The 18,207-nt window shown below is 46.5% G+C and overlaps 1 protein-coding gene across 2 annotated transcripts in view; it reads left to right on the top strand.

The window, feature by feature from the left end:
• MTMR2 (myotubularin related protein 2) overlaps nucleotides 1-18,207 on the top strand; it is a 42,739-nt gene that overhangs the window by 21,409 nt on the left and 3,123 nt on the right. For both annotated transcript variants that reach the window (XM_044284065.1, XM_044284064.1), the window contains exons 2-13: nucleotides 3,781-3,899; nucleotides 4,453-4,518; nucleotides 5,650-5,744; nucleotides 6,189-6,299; nucleotides 6,394-6,495; nucleotides 9,565-9,648; nucleotides 9,757-9,906; nucleotides 11,758-11,946; nucleotides 12,282-12,467; nucleotides 15,916-16,122; nucleotides 16,260-16,352; nucleotides 16,523-16,636. In XM_044284065.1, coding sequence (XP_044140000.1) covers nucleotides 4,461-4,518; nucleotides 5,650-5,744; nucleotides 6,189-6,299; nucleotides 6,394-6,495; nucleotides 9,565-9,648; nucleotides 9,757-9,906; nucleotides 11,758-11,946; nucleotides 12,282-12,467; nucleotides 15,916-16,122; nucleotides 16,260-16,352; nucleotides 16,523-16,636 — 1,389 coding nt within the window. In that variant the 5' untranslated portion in view covers nucleotides 3,781-3,899; nucleotides 4,453-4,460. The remainder of the gene's footprint in view (nucleotides 1-3,780; nucleotides 3,900-4,452; nucleotides 4,519-5,649; nucleotides 5,745-6,188; nucleotides 6,300-6,393; nucleotides 6,496-9,564; nucleotides 9,649-9,756; nucleotides 9,907-11,757; nucleotides 11,947-12,281; nucleotides 12,468-15,915; nucleotides 16,123-16,259; nucleotides 16,353-16,522; nucleotides 16,637-18,207) is intronic.

The following is an 18,207-nucleotide window of genomic DNA, read 5'->3' on the forward strand; positions in this document are numbered from 1 at the left end:
CATATGGAAAAATTGAACCAGAAACACTACTGAAACAAAAAACGGATCCATTAAAAACGGCCTGCAAAACACTGAAAAAGCCATACGGTCGTGTGAACAAGTCCTTATCCTAATGCATTCTGAATGGAACGTTCCTTTTGCGGTATTTGGCCAGAGAAAATACTGCATCATGCTACAGTATTTTCTCCGGTCAAAATTCCGGAACACTTGCCGGAATGCCGGATCCGGTTGTGTATTAATGCCGGATCCGATACCAAGTGTTCAAGAAATTGCCGCATCGACGGACCCGGCTTTCCGGTGTGCGCATGCGCAGACCTATAAAAATGTGAAAAAAATAAATACCGGATACGTTTTTCCAGATGACACCGCAGAGACGGATCCCGTATTTCAATGCATTTGTCAGACGGATCTGGAAACAAATGATCTCCGTTTGCATGCGGATTTCCGGATCCGGCAGGCTGTTCCGGCAACAGAACCGCCTGCCGGATTGTTCTAACGCTAGTGTGAAAGTGCCCTGACCCACACTGTGCTAAGGCTACTTTCACACTAGCAACAGGATGGATCCGACAGGCCGCTATTTCGCCGTGCTGCCGCTCCGTCCCCATGTCCGACTTTTTAGTCCAGCGGCCTTTCGCCGTGCTGCACCGGAGCTCCGCCCCGTCCCCATTATAGTCAATGGGGACGGAGCGGCGGCAGGACAAAATAGCGTCAGGATGGATCCGACAGGGTGAGCAGCCTGTCGGATCCGTCCTGTCGCTAGTGTGAAAGTAGCCTAAATAGCTACTTGGTCAGTTCTTGGCAGTGGTTAGTGAGTCCGGTCAGCGACTTCGCTCAGAGTAGGGTTAGGACAATAGCATCATGCGACCCTAACGCATGTCCGTATATCCATATGCTTAGTTCAGCGAGCCAATAGTATCGCTCAGTGGCAATATAATCTACACTGTATAATAGAGAGGCGGGTCACCTCCCTATGACTGGTCCCTGCTACTGCCTTAGGGCTTGTTCACACGAACATGCCGTGTTTTGCAGTCCGCAAATTGCATATTCGTGTGCCTTCCGCAATTTACGGAATGGACGGCACCATTATAGAAATGCCTATTCTTGTCTGCATATATTTCCCATATTGCTGAGAAAAAATGTTTTAATATATGCAAATGAGCCTCTAGGAGCAATGGGGGTGTTGTCATTACACCTAGAGGCTCTGCTCTCTCTGCAACTGCTGCGCCCCCTGCACTTTGATTGACAGGACATGGCTCCCCGCTCCCTGCGCTGCTCCTGATCCCCACACGGCCGCAGCTGCTTCTACCCAAAGCGTGGATTAAAACATCCGGTGTTGGGGGGGGCCAATGGCAGGCACTGACGGGGGGGAGCCTCCCTAGCATCGCTCGTCCCCGCCCGCAATTGGCTGCTCCCATGTTTTCATCCGCTCGTAGGGAGAAGAAGCTGTGGCGCTGCGGGAACCAGAACCGACGCGGGGAGCCAGGTAAGTAGAATCAGTATGGGGGTCCATTTCCAACCTTGGATAACCCCCTTTAAGTCTTAAGTTCTATCATTAACCAGCAGCAGCGAGGAGAGACAGCGCTCGATGTGAGTGGTCTCAGTGGGCGGACGTCCACCGTTCAGACACTTATCCCCTTTAAGCTCATTAGCGCACTTCATGTGAGTGCTTCTTTCTCCTCCTTCTAGTGAGGAGACACAGAGCTCTGTGGGGGTCAGCACCAGTGATATGTTGCTACGATATAGCAAAAGTTTTTTTAAACTAGTCAATCTGCCCCTTTATTTATTTTCTTACACCCAGAGATCTAATGCTAAATGTATCTCCTATCCTGGTGGGGTGTGACCTCCTGGACCCCCCACCGATCACAATTTCACCAGTCACCCCACTTGTGAATGGGGCAGCGGTCGAGCACGTGCTCTATTTCTATAGGACTGTGGAAAATACAGGGGTGGGCTATCTCCGGCGGTACCGTAGAGGTGAATGGAGCAGCGGTCGAGCATGTGCGCTCCATTTCTATAGGACTGTGGGAAATACAGGGGTGGGTTATCTCCGGCGGTACCGTAGAGGTGAGTGGAGCAGCGGTCGAGCATGTGCGCTCCATTTCTATAGGACTGTGGGAAATACAGGGGTGGGCTATCTCCGGCGGTACTGTAGACGTGAATGGGGCAGCAGTCGGGCATTGTGCTCTATTTCTATAGGACTGTGGGAAATACAGGGGTGGTCTATCTCCGGCGGTACCGTAGAGGTGAATGGAGCAGCGGTCGAGCATGTGCGCTCCATTTCTATAGGACTGTGGGAAATACAGGGGTGGGTTATCTCCGGCGGTACCGTAGAGGTGAGTGGAGCAGCGGTCGAGCATGTGCGCTCCATTTCTATAGGACTGTGGGAAATACAGGGGTGGGCTATCTCCGGCGGTACTGTAGACGTGAATGGGGCAGCAGTCGGGCATTGTGCTCTATTTCTATAGGACTGTAGGAAATACAGGGGTGGTCTATCTCCGGCGGTACCGTAGAGGTGAATGGAGCAGCGGTTGAGCACGTGCGCGCCATTTCTATAGGACTGTGGGATGTACAGGGGTGGGCTATCTCCGGCGGTACCATAGAGATGAATGGAGCAGCGGTTGAGCATGTGCGCTCCATTTCTATAGGACTGTGGCAAATACAGGGGTGGGCTGTCTCCGGCGGTACCATAGAGATGAATGGAGCAGCGGTTGAGCATGTGCGCTCCATTTCTATAGGACTGTGGCAAATACAGGGGTGGGCTGTCTCCGGCGGTACCATAGAGATGAATGGAGCAGCGGTTGAGCATGTGCGCTCCATTTCTATAGGACTGTGGGAAGTACAGGGGTGGGCTATCTCCGGCGGTACCGTAGAGGTGAGTGGGGCAGCGGTCGAGCATGTGCGCTCCATTTCTATAGGACTGTGGGAAATACAGGGGTGGGCTGTCTCCGGCGGTACCATAGTGGTGAATGGAGCAGCAGCACACATACCTGACATTCCATTTATAAGGGGGGCACAGGACCACCATTCTCATGATCATGGGACTCCCTGACATGTCTGTTGTAGTCCCCATAAAATGACAATTTTTGGAATTCTTTTTTGTGTCGTTCCTCTGTTATCCCCACTGGAAAAAAACCTGACAACTGGGTGTGACCAGGATGCGCCCTACACAATCTGCCATTGTCCAGTCAGTGCTGGCTGCATAGGGAGATGTCCTATTGAGAAAGGGAATGGTGACACCAATTTATTCATATATTTCCAGGAGGAATAACAGAAGAACCTGCCAATGAAAAGTTGTAAATCCAACTGACCCAGAATTGTTATTTAAGGAGAACTTGGGTGCTAAAACAGACATGTCGGGAGAGGAGACAGATCCTCTTTAAAGGGGTTGTCCTATATTTTGGGGCGTTTCTGAAACAACTGGATCTCATTTATGAATAGTTGTGTGTTATATCATTATTGATGTCGGAGGGAAGAGGGGGTGCAAGGAGAATGGAAGTGCCAATGAATAATCCTATGGTGTTCTCCAGCTGGTGTGAAAACTACAACTCCCAGCATGCTGTATAGTACTGTTCATTGCTGGTTCTTTCCTGGAATCTGTGAGTTTCTTACAAAGCTTCAGACGCTGGGAAACACCAGGGCTGGGCTCCTCCGCCGCCGGCACGCCCTTTATAAATATACCTTGTCATTGGGGGATGACTTGTCTCCCCTCCCTGCCGGAGTGAGCATGTGAGGTGGGAAAGTCTAAACCTTCATAATAATTATCGCTGATAATATCTACAGGACCTACGATGATGATGATGATGATGAGGTTAGCAGCCGAGACCATGTGACTGCCCCCGCCAGATACGTGCTTTCTGCACAGAAGTACCACAGTAACGTATGATACTGTACCTATCAAGGTGAGTGTGTTACCCGCTTCCCGAGCAGTGCCGTATGTATATGTCACCCTTGATCGCGCCGCATCCCTGCTGTTTAACCCTTAAAGCACTGTCATCGGTGCTTTAGACAAAGGAAGCCTCTCTGTCTGCACAGGGCAATCATGTACCGTCATATAGACATATTTCAGTACATTGGGGGCTCATTTACAAAGACTGGCTTTTGACGCTGGTCTTTGTTTCCCGCTCGCGCTGGCGGGGGATGCGCCTAAGTTATGACGAGGCGTGCACCTGGGTGTAAATTAGGTGCATCAGCCTGCTGTGTTGTGTGCCTATCGTGGAAGACTTTTTAGACTACGTTGACACCTAAAACTGGCGTTGATGTAAAGAAATATACCGGGGGCCAATGACACGGCCCTCGCCACTCCCAAAAAACATCAATGGTTTTATGTAGACAAAGCAGACGGCATAGGATCTCCATTGAAGGCCACTGCCGTCAGCCTTCACCCGGCATGTACAGACGGTAGATTTTAGGTATTACGTCTCCTGACCCGTGTACTTTTTTTTCTCTTTTCAGCCTTCAGTATGCTTGCTGGGATGGAGGACCTGTTGCTGCTGCCGGGAGAGGTGGTTAAAGATATGGGTAAGGCATAGTTTTAATTGTATTTGAACTAAAAAAAACACCTTAAAGGGGTTGTCCAACGTTGTGGACTTTTTTTTTAACCGCCAACCCCAGCCTGTTGTACTTGTTTAGTCTCATGCACAACTGTGGTCAGCGTCCGATCAGCAATTTCTGCCGATCGGATGCGGTCCCATTCATGTCAGCGGGGCCGCAAAATACGAGGACTACACGCAGTGCGTCTGCATCTGTATGTCTGTTCCGCGACGCCCCCCAAAAAAAGCTAAAACACGTCCTTTTCTTGTCTGTTTTGCGAACAAGAATAGGTGTTTTTACAATAGTGCGGGACGGGAAAGTGCTGGATGCATATGGCAGGTATTCATGTTATGTGGACCTCAAAAAAGGATACAGTTGTGTGCATGAGGCCTTAAAAAAAAACATCCTCACCTGCCCCCCTGACTCTCTTCACTGACCTTCCAGTCCCCGTCCCATAAACTGCCAGACAGACGGACAGGGTCATGTGCGCCGCTGCAGCCAATTAATGGTGATGTGTGCCCAAATGGCACATTTCTACTGAACAGAGCGGTACGGAGCAGGTGACTGTTGTTTTTCTTTTTTTTTTTTTTAACGGGTAAGTCCATAAAGCCTGGTCAGCCCCTTTAAAGCCGGCCATTCACCTTATATAACTTACAGGGATAAGGGAATAATCAACGGACAGACACCTCTGCTTTACCCTTATCTCCCATGAGAATAAAGTATCAGGCATTTTGAATTCAGACATGCCGGATACTTATTTCCTTCCACCGTCTGCCATGAGGGGAGAGTCATGACATGCCCATACACAAGATAGTCCCACCGAAAAACCGCCATTTATTTAATGTGTATGGCTTCAGGCCCACAGTGCTATAGAGGTCTGTAATACGGCACCCTCCATCTGCTGTGTGCCATACTATACCACTGGTGCACAATACGTAACCGTATGGCCACATTGTGCAGGGGCCGTGTGGGCGGCTTCACTGGGTGCTGAATAGGACATGTATGATCAGACATGCTGTACATAGAAGTCGTGTGTTTACTGGGATGGTTCAGATTTGATGTGTGATATATATATATGCAGGAAATATCTGTTTTTTATTCATTACTTTTATCTTACAGCTAAGGACATTTCTTACATCTGTCCGTTCACGGGGGCCATTCGTGGAAGCCTCACAGTTACCAACTACAGACTGTACTTCAAGAGTCTGGAACGGGTAAGTCCTTCCGGATTCTGACAGAGAGAAAAGTGGAAAGGTGACCCAGAACATCAGCCGAAAGCTGAAATCTGATTGGTTACTGTGTGCATCACGTTTCCGTGCACTAGTTTTGATAAGTCTCTCCTAGTATCTATTCAGCAGTTTTCTAGATCTCTGCTTGCTGTCACTCGAGGACCACTCATTGTCTGTCCTCCTTACATGGCAAAGCTCTGATAACTGAACTGTAACAAGCCATCAGCTGACGGGACTGCAAAGTGATATTCTGCAAACAGACAGATATTTTATTATTTTTACCTTTTGCTTCTCAAAAAAGGCTGAACATTTTTAATAAAAATTAATTGAAAAAATGATTTTTAGCCCAGAATGAGTAAAATGCAGTTATTAAAAAAAAAAAAACGGCCCGAAGGTGTCCATAGCCTTTTAAAGTTATCGTCCCATTAGGATCATCGCTTGATATTGGATGCTCCTCTAGGAATCGTAAGTCGCATTGAAAAGATTGGCGTATCTACTGGCCGCGGAGAGACTTCTCATGGAGTTGAAATTGTGTGCAAGGTAAAAAAAAGGAAAAAAAACTCTGTGCCATAAAACACTTGTTTATGCATCTAGTAAAATAGTTTTTCCTACTCTGACTTTTTATCTTTTTCAGGACATAAGAAATTTGAGATTTGCTTATAAACCAGACGGGCGCGTCCGAAAAACTGTGTTTGAGAGCCTGATGGCTTACGCCTTCGCTCTAAATCATGAATTGGTAGGATCACTATGAGCAGTTACAAAGCATTGACTCAGTTCTGTTAGGGTTCGCATCCAAATGCTGGGAAGTAAAATAAGGCTACTTTCACACTCACTTTTGGTGCGGATCCGTCATGGATCTGCACAGACGCATCCGTTCAGATAATACAACCGTCTGCATCTGTTCAGAACGGATCCGTTTGTATTATCTGTAACATTGCCAAAACGGATCTGTCTTGAACACTATTGAAAGTCAATGGAGGACGGATCCGTTTTCTATTGTGCCATATTGTGTCAGTGAAAACGGATCCGTCCCCTTTGACTTACATTGTGTGCCAGGACGGATCCGTTTGGCTCAGTTTCGTCAGACGGACACTAAAACGCTGCAAGTAGCGTTTTGGTGTCTGTCTCCAAAGCGGAATGGAGCCGGAACTGATGCAAACTGATACATTCTGAGCGGATCCTTATCCATTCAGAATGCATGAGGGCAAAACTGATCCGTTTTGGACCGCGTGTGAGAGCCCTGATCGGATCTCACAAACGGAAACCAAAGTGTAAAAGTAGCCTAAGGCTTATTTTCCAGAAATTCCATATAAGGGTGTCCTCTGTTGCACAGTGTAGCCCCTTTCTCTGGTCTGGAGGATCCATCCTGTCCTGCATTACACAGATAGACCTTTTATTTGTCCTTTGTTGCTCAGAGTGTAGTCCCTTTCTCTGAGTTCGGAGGACGCATCCTGCCCTGCATTAAGCCTCATTCACATGTCAGTGTTTTGGTCAGTGGTTTCCATCAGTTATTGTGAGGCCAAAACCAGGAGTGGAGCCTCCACAGAGATAAGGTATAAGTGAAAGATCTGCTCCTGTTCTGCGTTTAGAGCCGCACCTGGTTTGGGCTCAAAATCACTGATGGAAATCACCGACCAAAACACTGACGTGTGAATGAGGCTAAAGACTGAAAACCACTGATCAAAACACTGACGTGTGAATGAGGCATAACACAGATAGACCTTTCATTTGAATGCACACTGTGTAATGCTTAATTTCTGCTCTGGTGGCGCTGCAGAGAAAATGAAGTACTGCCCACCTAATTCAGGTTTTGGAAGTTAAAGGGGTATTCCCATCTCAGACAATGGGCACATATCGCTAGGATATGCCCCCATTGTCTGATAGGTGCGGGTCCCTCCGTTGGGACCCGCACCTACAACGAGAACAAAGCGGGGAGAGCTGTGTCTGGAGGACCCCGGATTTCCCAGGGTCCGTCCACCACCAAGCGCTGCTCCCATAGAAGTGAATGGGAGCGCACCGCAAATGCGCGGCCCCTGCTCCCATTCATTTCTATGGGGCAGATGGCAATAGCCGAGCCAGCGCTCGTCTATTTTCGGCGGCCCCATAGAAATGAATGGAGGGTGGCTGCGCATGCGCAGTGCGCACTGAGTGAATTTCCCCGCTCCGTTCTCATTGTAGGTGTGGGTCCCAGCAGTGGGACTCGCAGCTATCAGACAATGGGGTCGTATCCTAGTGATATTTCCCTATTGTCTGAGATGGGAAAACCCCTTTAAAGCTGTTAAAGAGCACATCCCCTTTCTATTTTTGCATATATTATATATCCTGTAAATCATGTAAAACATTGCATTTAGAAAATACAAAGCTTTATATTTTCGCTTATATTTTTGTTAATCCCTGAATGACCGCCAATACACCCTTTTACAGCCATTATTAATGGGCGCTTGTGCAGCTGTGGCTTGGGTGCCTTCTTCTAGCAGTGGTATAGGGGTCTTATTCTGTAGCGCTGCGCAGGGGCTGACTGGCCATAGACCCTACAGGAAAACTCCCCGGGGGGCAGTCAAGTAGTCATGTACCTAGGCAGCGGCCGCAGGTGCCCTCCTGACTTCTGAATTCAACTGTATTGCTATCCTGAGGCAACTGTAGTAGGAAGCCAGAGCATGGCAGCTTGTGCCGACCTCCATAGCTGCTGGGGCTTTATTATTTACTGCACTGTGGCATTTGGATCTGCTGGGGCGGTATTTTGTGCCGCGACATTGTATTGCTGGCTTTGCCTACAACATGGGGCCACTTTTAGTTTTTCCAGGGCCACTTTAAGTTCTCAGTCCTTCCCTGGCACCATGTTGCTCAGAATCAGATGCTTAACTGTCCAATAATATGCCAACTCCTGCTGTAATGGCCAGGATGGGAGAAACTATGGCAAGACCATGGGGGGCCACTGTCCTAAAAAGGACCCCATTCCCGTCTGTACACTAAGCTTTCTATTAGGGCTTGTGTCCTGGAAGCCCAGATAAAAAGGTACTGGTACTGGTATGCCTTATTAGTTTAAAATAAAGTTATTAAAGGGGACCTGTCACCAGGAAATGCAATGCCTTATACGACTGGCTCAGCTTAATGTAATGATACCTTTCACTTAGTGATCTATTGCTTTATTCTGGAGAAGAGGTACTTTTAATCTATTTGCAAATTAGCAGTTAAGTGCACTGTGGGCGGGCCTAAACACTCTGTGCACTCTTGTTCTTCCTGCTTCCTCTGCCAGCCCCTCGCTCTCCTTGATTGACAGGGCCAGGTTACTGCATAGTCATCTTGCATGACCCTGTCAGTCAAAAAGGAGAGAGAGGGGCTGGCAGAGGAAGCAGGAGGAGTAAGGGTGCACAAATTGGCCTGTGTCCGCCCTCGGTGCACTTAATTGCTCATTTGTATATGGATTAGAAGTACATTTTCTCCAGAATGAATTAAGGTGTCATTACATTCAGCTGAGCTGGCCCTACACGGCATTTTGCCTGGTGACAGGCTACCATTAAATAGTAATCCTTTATTGGGATAGTAATAAAAACCATAAGCAAAAAAATAGAAAAAAAATAAGTCACTTCGGTGAGAGAAGCGCAGCAGTTACCAGGTCCATCCACCGCACAATGGACTGAGCTGTGTGGTTCTGGCTCCGACTTCTGATGCCGGAGCTGCAAGGTAGTCGCTGATTGGCGGGGGAGGCCTGGTCAAGAGGTTAAGATAAGTGACATGCAATGTGATAGCCTCCCTATAAGCCCATAAAGACCTCCTGAAAGGGCAATCTATTCTTCCTCCTCAGCCACTCTTTGCCTTTGACTATAAAGAAGTGTTTGCTGAAAATGGCTGGAAAGTCTATGATCCGATCACAGAATACAAAAGGCAGGTGAGTCGTGCGGTCGTTATATGTACTCGGTGTATCTCCGGATATTTCCACTTCTTTTAGTTTAGATATTATTTGTACAATTGTTATTTTTTTTACCTAATATTTCAGGGTGTGCCCAATGAAAGCTGGAGAATTACTAGACTGAATGATCGGTACGAGCTGTGCGACAGCTATCCGGCAATACTAGTCGTCCCAGTGACTATGTCTGACGATGAATTACGGAGGGTGGCTGCATTCAGAGCCAAAGATCGGATCCCTGTGTGTAGATAAGTACAGAACACGTGTTATTTAAAGTTACTGTGGGGAATGGAACCACAGCCAGTGTGCTTAGGGTAGGTTCACTTTTTCTTTGAGCAGATCTGCCGGATCAGCCTGCCAGAATTCACCGGATTCCGCCTAGGCCGGATAATGCCGTTCACTGCTGGACCCATTGACTATAATGGAATCCGGTGGAGATCCGGCCACTTTCTGCCAAAATGCCAGCTTTCGAATGGACAGAAACCGGTATATCCAGCAGCCACAAACCAGCAGTAATCCCATTACAGCTAATGGGGTCCGGTGGAGAATGGCAGTATCCAGCTACGCCAGATCCAGTGAACTCCAGTCTGCCGCAACAGCCTGCCAGATCCATTTAGCACAACCTACCCTTAAAGGGGATGACCGTTTTATGTCAAACGTTTACAGATGTGTGGGAAAGATGGATATCCACAATTCACTGATATAGACTTGTTAGAAGTTCCAGTCCCTTGTTAGCCCGGTCTTATGCCCAGACCACATGCCGCTCCTGTCCAGAAAATGGCTGCAGATGGACAGATCATGTGACGAGACACGTCCATTAGTCTCCTCCATTTAAACAATCTGCGGCTGTGCTAGTTCCCTGGGTTTCCAGGACCTGTGCAAGCGCATATGACAGTGTGTGGCAGCAAAACAAAATTGCCAGTGATTCCCATGACTGTGATTTGCAAGAGATTTTTAAGACAAAGTTAACTCAGCGCCTCCTAATAAAGTGAAATAAATACGGAGGATCAAATCTGCTGTGGCTACAATGCAAAAGCAACTAATATTTGGAGTATTTTAAAACGCATTACTGCTCTATTCACTACGAGTGCACATGTTGATCAAATTGGATGAGTCCGCCTGCAGAACAAGGCCTCGCTCAGATGGGTCCCTGGTGTTTTATGAATTAGGGATTTCTTAGGCCCCTTTCAGACAAGCGAGTTCCACACTCCGGACTTGCAGAGTGAGTATGCGGCAGCTCCCGTCCTGACCTCCCAGCACTGACAGGGTCACATAGCATTATATTGATTTATGATGCTATGTAACCCTTACAGTTCTGGAATGTATTGTATATCACTGACATAATGCTGTCAGTGTTATACTGTACAATACATTCCGGAACTGTAAGAGTTACATAGCATCACAAATAAATAAAATGCTATGTGACCCTGTCAGTGCTGGGAGCTCAGGACGGGAGCTGCCGCATACTCACTCTGCAAGTCCGGAGTGTGGAACTCGCTTGTCTGAAAGGGGCCTTAGTGTAGCCGTGGCATAACAGGGTTGTTTCAGTAAATATGGATATCATAGAGGGTGTGCTCGGCCGGGCTAGGTGCTATATCCCATCTACTGAATAGGGGATACATTTCTGATCACTGGCACCCCCACTGATCATGACAATGAGGAGAGGCTTAAATGCAGGTTGAGAAGGCACGCTACCGCTCCATTCACGGTCTATGGGACTGCGGAAGAGAAGCAGAAGACCCATTGAGATGAATGGATGAGCACCCCATTGTCACTTCATTCAAGCTCCTCTTCACTGTTACGGTGCATGGGGCCTCCATTTATGTCATCAGAGGGGCCCTCAGTAATCAGACATTTATCACCAATGCTGTGATATCTGTTATAAATGTAATGTGAATTTTGCAGGGCCTGGGGGGGTGGAGCATGACACAGAGATTGTCTCTGGGGTTTCTTAAATCCCTGTGTCATGCCCCGCCCCTTGGCCCCTGCACTAGGCATAACACAATGCATCCCTTTTGCCCATTTGTAATGAGGCCGTGCCACATGAAGAGCGATGTTTCTAGCTGAATTGTTCTATTCCTTCACAATTAGGTACTATCTTGGATTCATCCGGAGACCCAGGCTACTATTGTGCGCTGCAGCCAGCCCCTGCCAGGAGTCAACGGGAAGAGGTGTAAGGAGGATGAGAAGTATCTGCAGTCCATCATGGATGCCAACGCACAGTCCCATAAAATCTTTATTTTCGATGCAAGACCTAGTGCCAACGCTATAGCAAGTAAGGTAAGTGTTGTGTCAAGATGGCACATGGACTGCCGGAGGAGGCATGTCGTTTATGCCTCATCATAAATGCAGTGCCTCTTGCGGCAGCGCAGGCCCTATCAAGACCGGCATAGCACATGGTGGCCTTGATAAACCAGGGCCAAAATATATTAGAAAGTTACTGACCTTTTTGGCTTACATTGAGCCGTGAGGATGCTTTGTAATACCGGACGAGCCCTCTACAAGCATGCTCCCGGATGGCACCAAATGCCTTGCCTGTAATTTCAGTTTCCTCTTTGTCAGAAGTCGGAAGTATTCACTAACAACGGGCTGTAATCTGCTAATCCGTTCCACAGTCAAAAGGTGGAGGATTTGAGAGCGAGGACGCCTATCAGAATGCAGAGCTGATCTTCCTAGAAATCCACAACATCCACGTCATGAGAGAGTCTCTGAGAAAGCTGAAGGAGATTTCGTATCCCATCATTCAGGAGTCACATTGGCTATCAAACCTGGAGTCTACTCACTGGCTGGAGCATATTAAGGTGGGTTAGAGAACAGGTAGCCGGAACAGAGACGGTGCTGCCTCCCGGGCAGGTTTTCTGATATGCAGCTTTTGAAGCCAAAATCAGGAGAAGAAAGTATCATAGTTATTTATTTTTTTGCTATTGTGTAAGGACAGGGAACATGTTTCTAATATACTTTTATTTTTTACTAGAAAACTAGGGCTGAAATGTCCCTTATCGGTATATTTAAAAAATGTTCCCTGTCCCTACACATTAGCAAATAAAAAAAAGACAGGCCTCATTCAGATGCCCGTAGTGTTTTTGCGATCCGCAAAACACTGATACCGACCGTGTGCATTCTGCATTTTGTGGATTGCACATGGCCGGCACTATAATAGAAATTACTATTCCTGTACGCGATTGCGGACAAAAATCGGACATGCTCTACCTTTCTGTGCGCTGTCCGCATCTTTTGCAGCCCCATTGAAATTAATGAGTCCACACCACGGATGCGGACCCATTCATATGGTCATCTGAATGATCCCTAACACTTTAAAGGCTATGGACACCTTTTGTGGCAATTTTTTTATTATTGCACTGTACTCATATTGAGCTAAAATAATTTTTTTCAATTGGTCTTTATTAAAAAATACTGAGCCGTTTTCCCAGCACAGTTTTGAGTTTATTTACTAGCAGGATCTGTATTTTCTCTCTGCTCAGGGCTCCTTATCTCTGCTCTCTGACCCTATAAACACTCATTATAGCTCTGTTCTCATCTTACTGATAGGAATGTGGCTTAAATAAGTGTTTATGGCCCCTCAGTAGTTTAGAGATAAGGGTCATTAGGCACAAAGTGAAAGTACCAGTCACACAGCTAGAAAAACTGTTATATTTTTTTAATAAAGACCAATTGAAAAAATTATTTTTAGCCCAAAATGAGTCAAATGCAATCATAAAAAGGCCCCCAAATATGTACACCGTTCTGGGTTTTAGTTTCAAAAATTGCATTAGGAAACCTGACTGTGCATCTGTACCCAGAGTATTGGCTTGAATAGGCAGCGTGTAATGCTTCATTTACCTTGTGGAGATATTGCAGGTGAATCGCTTTCTCACAGATTACATACAGATGGTTGCTGTACAATCCCTAATGATGTAACTGGGGATGGTGGGTTCTTGGATCAAACCAACCATCTGCTGTTTTTATATTTAGTACTTTTGCTAATATTTTATGAAAAAAAAAATGTTGAGTGCCACTTTGTAAGAGACTAATCACTGAAAATATCCATATTGGGAAGGACACTTGCTAATTTAAGTTAACTATCACTGAGTGCAATGTCCTAAAACATAACTTTTAGTATAATATAAAAATAAAAAAAGGCAAAATACAGAGCCTAGATAAAACATCCTTATTTGTGTGAAGAAGCTATCAACGGTTAATTCTAAGCGGTGAGACATTGGGATGCTGGGTTAGGGTGAAATATATCCCTATTCTTACCCTCCACCGTCTGCTCAGACCAGAGATGCACCTTGATGGTAGATGCACTCTAGGAATAGTCTGTCCTTGCAAAGACCCTATTGTGTAACGTAGATCCCAAATGTCACAGATCCCAATGCGTTTCCCCCTCCCGGTAAAAGGAGGGTTCATTAGGGGAGAATTATTATAGAGGTCAAAAACGATAAAACAGAAATTGCCAGCACAAGGATGAATGAGCTCCAGGAACTATAGGTACACACAACCACTCTTAAAATGCAGAGTATAATAATAAGGGGTCAGACAGCAGACGTGGTATGTGAAGGCGCACTCATCAAGGACATAGTGCCGGGTATCATAGAGCTCCGGCTAATGACACTTATATTGTCACTCGATAGTGCAGGCCAGTGTAAAATAATATGTTTCTTACACCATACTGACCAATGTTGTCTCCAAGCAATAATAAGTCAGGCTTTACATACCACTCCGCTGGATGTGGGAGAGCTGCTGATATAAACTCAGTTGTGTGACCAATCGGAAGGTTCCTGGAGCCAGATGATAGCTCCAGAGTGCATCTACCATCAAGGTGCATCTCTGGGCTGAGCAGACGGTGGAGGGTAAGAATAGGGATATATTTCACCCTAACCCAACATCCCAATGTCTCACCGCTTAGAAATAACCGTTGATAGCTTCTTCACACAAATAAGGATGTTTTATCTAGGCTCTGTATTTTGCCTTTTTTTTTTATATTATAATAAAAGTTATGTTTTAGGACATTGCTCTCAGTGATAGTCCACTTTGTAAGACCCATAACATTTACATTATTTTTTTGTCATGTTGAGTTGTATTTTATCACCATTTTGAGGTACAAAAACATATTGTTTTATTTTTATTGGGGAATTAGGGAAAAACAATTCGGCCATTGTTTTTTGTGATTTATTTTTTTTTTCTTTCAAGCCATGTTTTTTTGTGGGACTATAGGTTTTTTTCTTTTGCCTTTTTTTTTTTTTTAAGTGCATTTATTTCCCAAGTCTTGGTGGGGGGAGGGGGCTTTTTGATAATTTAGTTTTAACTTAATGTAATTATTTTTGCCCCTTTCCCCAGAGGGCACTGAAAGCTGCGATCCTTTGATCGGTATGCTTTGGCATAAATAGCATATAATACATTTGTATCTGTCGGTGTAAAACTTATGGGTAAACTATTAGGCTACATCTCTAATATACAGTTGCCCATTGGAGGCCATAGTCACATCTCCCCAGCTGCCCTGGTAAAGCATCGAACCTATGTGATTGCTTCTCTGGCCGCTGAGCTCCCTCCCTCTGTCAATCTCCTTAGATGCCATGGCTGTTGTTGACCGTGGCACCTAAGGGGTAACTGACCTGATCACTAACACAAATCCTGCTCACCCCCACCACTGTGCTGATCACTAACACAAATCCTGCTCACCCCCACCACTGTGCTGATCACTAACACAAATCCTGCTCACCCCCACCACTGTGCTGATCACTAACACAAATCCTGCTCACCCTCACCACTGTGCTGATCACTAACACAAATCCTGCCCACCCCCACCACTGTGCTGATCACTAACACAAATCCTGCTCACCCTCACCACTGTGCTGATCACTAACACAAATCCTGCTCACCCCCACCACTGTGCTGATCACTAACACAAATCCTGCTCACCCCCACCACTGTGCTGATCACCAACACAAATCCTGCTCACCCCCACCACTGTGTCCATACTTATGGCAGGAATTGAGCAGAGTGATAGAGGGGGAGCCCCAGCACCGCTATCTCAGCGGTGGACACATCTTCACGTCCTGATGGAAAGTGACACATCCATTAGGATATGAAAAGACAGGATACGAAAGTAAAAAAAAAAACTTTCTTTCATCACTGGATGAAATGACATTTGAGCTGTACAAATCCCTGTGCAGTGAGCTCCCTCTAGTGGCAGCTGCAGGCAGACTTTTTTTTTAATCCTATGCTAGCGTGTTTTGGTTTATCTTCTAGTGCATACTTTCTAGCGCTCTGAGAATTGCTGACAAAGTGGAATCGGGGAAGACGTCCGTGGTCGTTCATTGCAGCGATGGCTGGGATCGGACTCCACAGCTCACCTCGTTGGCTATGATCATGCTTGATGGGTATTATCGGACCATCCGAGGGTTCGAAGTGCTGGTAGAGAAGGAATGGCTGAGCTTCGGGCATAAATTCTTCCTTGTGAGTAATAAATATAGATTATCATTTTTTTTCTAAAAATAATAATGAACCTATATTTTGGCTTCAGAGTTTGCCTACACCCCTGTCTGTTTTTCCAAATCCATGTTGCTTTATTGGAAATATTTTCGTCTTTTTAGAGGGTCGGACATGGTAACAAGAATCACCCAGACGCTGACAGATCCCCAGTGTTCCTGCAGTTTATTGACTGTGTCTGGCAAATGACTAGACAGGTATGCAGATATACCTCCATAGAGAGATGGGGATAAGCAGCTGCCACTTCTCTGGCGTTGCTTATCCCCAGACGAAACAGAAATTGGACATTGTGAAATCCAACATCCCCATGTTATGTGCTGTGCTACACCTCCTTACATGATGCTGTGTCTCTCTGTCACGTCCTCAGTTCCCTCACGCCTTTGAGTTTAATGAGCATTTCCTCCTGACTATTCTGGATCATCTTTACAGCTGTCTGTTTGGAACATTTCTGTGCGACAGCGAGCAGCAGCGCGTAGAACAGGTGAGATCTGCAAAGCATAAATGATGGCTTGTACAGGGTTAAACAGATGTCAAAAGCCATATGTCAGCCGCAGGGTTTACCACACAAACACTTTAGGTTCCTCATTTTACCATCATCCTCCCCACTTTCTCAGCACAAACTCTCCCTCCTGATGTCCCAACAGTGTTATCCTGCTTCTACCCCCAATACGGCGGCCGCTGTGCTCCCCCCTATACAGAAAGTCCCCCCATAGTAATGGTGCTCCCTAATAACCCACCAATAGTAATAATTGTCTCCCATAGTGCCCTCATTAGTAACAGTGCTCCCAATAGTGATAATGCTCCCTAAGAGAGCCCCCAATAGTAGCAATGCTCTCCATTCTGTGCCCAATAATAATAATAATGCCCCCACAGTAACCCTGGTACTAATAATTGTGCCATAGTGTCCCCTAGTATTTATAATGCCCCCTAGAGTTCTAATTAACTCCTGCAGTTATAACCCCCCTGTAGTGCCAGTATCTATAATACTTCCCTGCTCCCCCGTACTGCCGGTATATATAATGCTTCTCAGTCTCCTTCCCCAGTGCCAGTATATAATGCTCTTCTGGCAGCCCGTAGTGACAGTATATGATGCCTCCCCCCCAGTGGTGCCAGTGTATAATGCTCTCCCCCAGTGGTGCCAGTGTATAATGCTCCCCAGCCTGTAGTGTCAGTATACAATGCTCTACCACCCCTGTAGTGCCAGTATATAATGATCCCCCCCTGTAGTGCCAGTATATAATGTGTTTCTCCCCCAGTGGTGCCAGTGTATAATGCTCCCCCCAGTGGTGCCAGTGTATAATGCTCCCCCCAGTGGTGCCAGTGTATAATGCTCCCCCCAGTGGTGCCAGTGTATAATGCTCCCCAGCCTGTAGTGTCAGTATACAATGCTCTCCCACCCCTGTAGTGCCAGTATATAATGTGCTTCTCCCCCTGTAGCGCCAGTATATAATGTGCTTCTCCCCCTGTAGCGCCAGTATATAATGTGCTTCTCCCCCTGTAGTGCTAGTATATAAGGCTCCCTTTCCCCGTACTGTAAAGCATTAATGATGGGTTGTACAGGGTTAAATCATCAGCACACCTGTGTATGGCTTATGTCTGTTAGTGCAGTTCGGCTCCTTACACGAGGGTGACGGATTAGGTCCGGATGCGTTCAGAGTGCGTTCAGTGAAACTCACACTATTTTGCAAGCAAGTTTTGTCTGCGATTGCCTTCAGTTATTCCGTTTTTTCCGCACGGGTGCAGCGCGTTTTGATGCTACGACAGGGATTGGATAACGAATCCAGTCCCTGCCGTTTAACCTCTTAAGGTGGATTTTCATGGTCCGATTGTTGGGCAGATAGATTATCAGGAATAAATGTTCCTGCGAACACTCGTTCCCGACAATCTGCCCATCTAAATGTGCTGCCGAAGAACGGGCGAAACGCTCCTGTCGTTTGTGCTGGCACACCAATTATGGTTTCTGGGCAGCAAATCGTGCGGTTTAAACAGCGATATGCTGCCCAGAAACGGCGCAGCTGTATGAGGACGAGCAATTACAGTAGCGATCCCTCT

The sequence above is a fragment of the Bufo gargarizans genome, chromosome 3 (assembly GCF_014858855.1).
Source record: "Bufo gargarizans isolate SCDJY-AF-19 chromosome 3, ASM1485885v1, whole genome shotgun sequence".
Lineage (NCBI taxonomy): Eukaryota > Metazoa > Chordata > Amphibia > Anura > Bufonidae > Bufo > Bufo gargarizans.